Source organism: Crocuta crocuta, unplaced genomic scaffold (genome assembly GCF_008692635.1).
Source record: "Crocuta crocuta isolate KB4526 unplaced genomic scaffold, BGI_CrCroc_1.0 scaffold528, whole genome shotgun sequence".
NCBI classification, from domain to species: domain Eukaryota; kingdom Metazoa; phylum Chordata; class Mammalia; order Carnivora; family Hyaenidae; genus Crocuta; species Crocuta crocuta.
In genome coordinates this window covers 1,260,911-1,266,315 of record NW_027530010.1, presented here as the reverse complement: position 1 = coordinate 1,266,315, position 5,405 = coordinate 1,260,911, and the positions used below count along the sequence as shown (strand labels likewise).

The 5,405-nt window shown below is 62.1% G+C and overlaps 2 protein-coding genes across 2 annotated transcripts in view; one reads left to right on the top strand and one right to left on the bottom strand.

Moving 5' to 3' along the window:
- MTX1 (metaxin 1) overlaps positions 1-3,228 on the bottom strand; it is a 4,647-nt gene extending 1,419 nt beyond the window's left edge. The window contains exons 1-4 of the mRNA XM_077764147.1: positions 3,145-3,228; positions 1,942-2,011; positions 1,707-1,786; positions 86-178 (exon numbers count right to left, since the gene is read on the bottom strand). Coding sequence (XP_077620273.1) covers positions 86-178; positions 1,707-1,786; positions 1,942-2,011; positions 3,145-3,225 — 324 coding nt within the window. The 5' untranslated portion in view covers positions 3,226-3,228. The remainder of the gene's footprint in view (positions 1-85; positions 179-1,706; positions 1,787-1,941; positions 2,012-3,144) is intronic.
- Positions 3,229-3,817: 589 nt separating this feature from the next.
- Positions 3,818-5,405, top strand: part of THBS3 (thrombospondin 3) — a 9,423-nt gene continuing 7,835 nt past the window's right edge. The window contains 2 exon segments of the mRNA XM_077764148.1: positions 3,818-3,981; positions 4,977-5,183. Of these exon segments, the coding sequence (XP_077620274.1) occupies positions 3,903-3,981; positions 4,977-5,183 (286 nt within the window). The 5' untranslated portion in view covers positions 3,818-3,902.

The window sequence follows — 5,405 nt, the reverse complement described above, 5'->3', positions numbered from 1 at the left end:
CGTGCTTGTGCAAGCGCAGGCGCATGTGCCCTCCCCCCTCCCGCCACCTTCCTGGCCCCGAATGCCAGGAGGTCTGGGGACGCACCAGCACCGGGAGCAGCTTCTCCTGCAGCAGAGACATGAAGGCCAAGGTGTCCGCCCCTTGCCGGGCCGACAGGTCGTAATCAGCATTGTACTTCTGTGGAGAAGATGACCGTAAGGGGGACGCCGCGAGGCTGCAGGGGCCCTTCCCCGAGCAGGGAGGCAGCCTGTCCGGTACCAGCCTCGCTGGCCCGGGAGGGTAGCAGATGTAGGCCAGGGCCCCGCCCCCCTTGCCGGGCCGTCCAGTAGCCTGCTGCTGTTGGCGGAAAGCCTGGGCCTTGGAGCGTGCTGGCCATCGAGGTCGGGCGCCCGCGGGGGNCGCCCCCGCCGGCGGCCACTTTCTAACAGGAACTCCCAGTCCAGGCTCCACGGGGCTGGCAGAGCGGAGCTCGGGTGCGGGCGCCTCGGCCCACCGTGGGGAGCCAGGGCTCCCTGGCCTGTTGTCTCAGCGCCCGGGTCTCAGCTCTTTCTTCTACTTCATTCCACTGTCTGGGCACCACCACCACATGCCACCCCAGCGCCCCACGTCTTGGCCGCCACACCTTTGCCACCCTCTGCGCATCCCAAGGTTTGTCCCCACAGAACCTCTGGAGCGCGACCCTTAAAGAAGTCTCGTTTAGGGGCGCCTGGGTGACTCAGTCGGTTAAACATCCGACTCTGGCTCAGGTCATGATCTCACGGTTCGTGGGTTCGAGCCCCATGTCGGGCTCTGTGCTGACAGCGAGCTCAGAGCCTGGAGCCTGTTTCGGATTCTGGGTCTCCCTTCTCTCTGCCCCTCCCCTGCTCACACTGTCTCTCTCTCTCTCAAAAGTAAATAAAACATTAAAAAAAAAAAGTCTTGCTGAGCCTCAGTTTCTCCCTTGCAGAATGGGGTAACAGCCCTCTCTCAATGTGGCTGTGTTAGGAGCAAACTCTGGAGACTGGGAGGGCCGCCCTCGCACATAAGGAAACGGGGCGGCCTGGCCTGCCAGGAACTCTGGCTTCTCCCCGGGTGCCCTCCCCCCACGCCCCCAGCTCTTCACTTTTGGGAAAGAGAAGTGAAGCAGGTCGTACGTCTGCCAGGTGCTCCCAGGAAAATGAGACGAGCCTTTGGAGGCATCCTGGCTGAGCCCCCTAGTTTCACAAAGGGGCTTACAGCTTTGAGAGGTTAAGCGACTTGCCCAGGGTCACACAGTCAAGATCTCCCCGTTCCTCCTGTAACGCTGTCTCAGCTCCCCCACTGTGGCTCGAGGCCTTGTCCATCCCGAGCCCCACATCCAGCCCAACCCGGTCCCTGAGAAAAGGACAATGGCCCTGACAAGTCCCTCTCCAGAGCCACCTCCAAGGTCCTCACCTGAGCCCAAAGTTCCCTTCTGCTCTCCTTTCCCTTCCACGTGTCATCAGCTCACTCCCCTCCCTGCCCAGCAGGCACAAGGCACCGTGGCTCCGGATACGTCCCCAGCAGCCCAGCTTAATGCCCGGCCGAGCGCCTACTGAGTCCACACACAGTGTGTCTCTGCCCTCAGTCTGTGCGCTCCCTGAAGTTGTGGGCGGCCCGCGTCCGGCTGGGCACAGATAACACAGGCGTGGTGCGCTCACATGACTCAACTACTCTCCCCGGCAGCCCTCCTACCCGAGCCACCTACCTCTTTTCGAAGGTGGGTGATGATCTTGTGTGGCACCGAGATGACCTCTCCATGACTGGTTCGAAGGGCAGGCAGAGTTCCTGACGCGGAGGAAAAAGGACGCCCACCGACCCTTAGCTGCCCACCCGCGTGCACTTACAGCAGCGTCCTGTCTGTCTCCTGCCCCTCCCCTCCCCCCCCCACGCTGGGTACCTGTCCTGCCCCCACCTTCCTCGGCCCCCGGGGCACTGGGTACCTGAAGGGCTCCGCCAGGGGTTGCCGATCTTGTGCACCTTGAGTGGGGCACCAGTGAACCTGGCATAGGTCTGCAGGAAAACAAGCAGAAGGCAGAGAGGGCCCCACAGGGGAATCAAGAAGGGAAACAAGAGGGGAGCCTCCGACTCTGGATTTCGGCTCAGGTCAGGGTCTCACAGTTTGTGAGTTCGAGGCCTGCGGTGGGCTCTGCACTGAGCGTGCTGAGCCTGCTTGGGATTCTCTCTTTCCCTCTCTCTCTGCCCCTCCCCTGCTTGCATACACTGTCTCAAAATAAATAAACATTAATAAGGAAGAAAAGAAATAATATTTATTGAATTCCTTGTGTGCTGTGCTTAGTACATGGCTCACAGAGGCTGACGTTATGGTTTCCACTTTACAGCAGGGAGACCCGCGACAGCAGGTGTGCAGTAAGGGGCTTGCCCGGGTCTCCTGTCCTGCCATCTACATGATGCACACGCATCCTCCCAACTTCTTCCCACCCAGTGTACCCCTGTCCTTGGAGGCACTGAGCAAGCCCTTCTTAGGGAGGCTGTGGCCTGTTCCTACTTAAACCTTAACACCTGGACCTGTTACATTTATTTGCTAACACGTCCGCCTTCCCGTAAACAACAGGGGAGGAACTAAGTCTTACTCATCTCTGCGCGGCAAGTCACACCTGGAAGAGGCCTGATACGTGCTCATTAAAAAGAAGGAGTGAATAAAGTGAACGGACTCCTAAGCTCTTTCCTTCTGGCAGGAAGCCTTTCGGTTCAATAAACGAACTCAGTAACGCTGTGTAGCGGAGGGGAGGGGAGGGGAGGGGAGGGGGAAAGGGAGGCTATGCAGGCAGGAGTGCCCCGCCTGAGGACCCTCAGGTGGTCGAGGCTCGGTAAACCTCCCGGGGAAGAAACAGCGCTCCGAGACCAGGAATAGCCCCAAGGTCACACAGCCAGTAAATGGATGAGCGAGGACTAAACCCCATTTCCTGAACTGCCGCCCAGACCTGTTTCTACGGCTGCGCCAAACCTAGGCTGTTAAACCACGGGGCACTGAGCCCATATCAGCCAGGCACAGCTTCCGATTGCCTCAGTTTCCCCCAGCGCACCCGTGCTGAGGCGCCCTGGTAAAACTCGGAAGATCGGTTAGTTCGGCTCCCTCCCCAGTCCTCCAGGGCGCAGCAGAGGGCGACGGCGCCACCCCTCACCAGCACGGCCAGGCTGTCCAGGTCCACTGACGGCAGCCCCCAGCCCCCCGACCAGCAGAACAGCTCCATGGGCGCCGCCATCTTGCCNGGGAACCGAGGCGCCCCTGCGCTTCATCCGGGTCACGGCCTGCCGGCCAGTACCCCCCGTGTTCCGGGTCTGGCCCCGGCCCCTGGCCTGTCCCCTGGTTTACAGTGGCCTTTTCCTCGCTCCTGAGTCCTCCCTCCAAGCGCTTCGCTGACCACTGCGTGAGACTCGCCCTCCGCTTCCCAACGGACGCTTCTAAGTGTTCCTAGGAATGAGTCACGTGCCCGCGGACCCCCCACCCTAATAAAGAGCACTTGCCTCGTCAGAGCAGCAGAGTTCATGCCATGTGGGCATCCCCGGGGCAAGATAGCAAGCTACTTTCCACCACTCCCTTGGCACCCTTTCCTGCCGGCAGTGGAATAATGCCCAGTGTCTGGCGCTGCCCCTGCCGGGGGCTCCTGCCTTCCCAGGAGCTTACAGGAAGCAGTAGCTGTCGGTAGCGGCCCCCAGCAGCAGGGTGCCCGGAGGGCGGGAGGCACCTGGGCCGAGGCCGCAGGACCGTTAGGGAGAGGCGGGAGGCAGGGAGGCCTCGGGCTCTTCCCCAGGGCCCCTGGCTCCCAGAGCTGGGGATGCCTCCAGGCNAGTCCCTCCGCCCCCCGCCCCTGCTCTCTCCGCCTAGCCTTTTCCCCTCCCAGCCGCCTGCCTGCCAGGGGTAGTGAGCCAGCTGAGCGGCATGGAGACGCAGGGACTTCGGGGGGCCCTGGCTCTTCTCCTCCTTTGCACTTTCGCGTCTGCCAGTCAGGACCTCCAGGGTAAGCCCGTCTCTGCCTCCCCTCCTCTTCCCCCCAGCCTCGCAGCAGGAAACATGTGGGCACCGGGAGAGTCCTGAAGTTGAGCAGGAGGGAAGATTGATGAAATCATGGCCATGGGGGTAGGAGTGAACAGCAGAGGGTAGTGGGTGAGTAGGTGAGGCCAGGGCAGAGGACTCAGGAGCTGGGTGCTAGGGCCGCCCGGCTGGGTTGGTGTCTGAGCATCTGCAGGCATTCCGGGGTCTGGGAGAGCAGGGCAAAGGTGGGCTTCCTCACCCTCCCCCACCCCCGCGCCAGGCTCCTGGCTGCCCTGGGACATGGTGGGGGTGGGGGCCCAGAGGTCTGGGCTCTCCCGGAGGTCTGGCTGTGGGATGGGCCTGTGGGTGTGGGAGAGGTAGCTGGAGCAGATGACACAGGCCCAGATTCATGACTGGCTGGAAGGGAAACCACAGATTGGCCAGGACACAGGAGGCAGAGGAGCCGGGTCCTACATTCCCGTGGGGGAGAGGCAGACAGGAGGGTTGGAGCCCTCAGTGGGCAGCCCTTCCCGTCCAAAGTGAGTGCGCTGAGCCCCCAGGATGGGAGGAGGGGCATTTGGGTGCGGAAGGAGCCAAACCCAGCAGCATAAAGAGAAACTGCTTTTCCATTTCTGCGCTGTGGGCACCAGGTGCTACTTCTGCGTGGGATCAGCACAGTGGCTCCCTTGCGCCACCTGGTGGGGGCATCTCAAGTTTGCCGGGCGCTGTTTCTGTATTCCCGAGAGCGGCGGGCCTGCGGGCTCCCAGACCAGACTCAGTAGGCGCTACTGAGGGAAAGGGAGGCACGATGCCTTGTCTTCCGATAGCAACGGGGGTTGAGTTTCAAGAAGGTGACCAACGCTGGCTGGTGGCGGGCGTGGAGGCAGTGGCGAAGGACGCTCCACCCCCGAGGGCTCAGGGGAAAGGGCAGGCCCTAACCCTCCGACCCGCTCACTGACCTTGATAATCTTGCCCGGCCAGTGATTGACCTGCTGACTGTGGGTGAGTCTCGGCAGATGACCGCTGTAGCAGAGAAGATCCGGACAGCCCTGCTCACGGCTGGGGACATCTACCTCTTGTCCACCTTCCGCCTGCCCCCCAAGCAGGGTGGCGTCCTCTTTGGCCTCTACTCTCGCCAGGACAACACACGCTGGCTGGAGGCCTCTGTCGTGGGCAAAATCAACAAAGGTGGACACCTCCTTTCCTGAAGCGGTGACCCCCCCCACCCCCACCCCTCCTGAGCACTGTCTCTCATCCCCACCCCTGCATCCCTCCCCGGGCCCATCGGGTGGTGCTCAGGCACCGGGGGGCACCTGGTATGGGGCGCTTAGGGGGTGCCGCAGAAGGCCGGGTCCCCAAACAGTGGAGTGAGGCCTCATCTTTGTAGGAAGCGGATGTTGCACTCGGGGC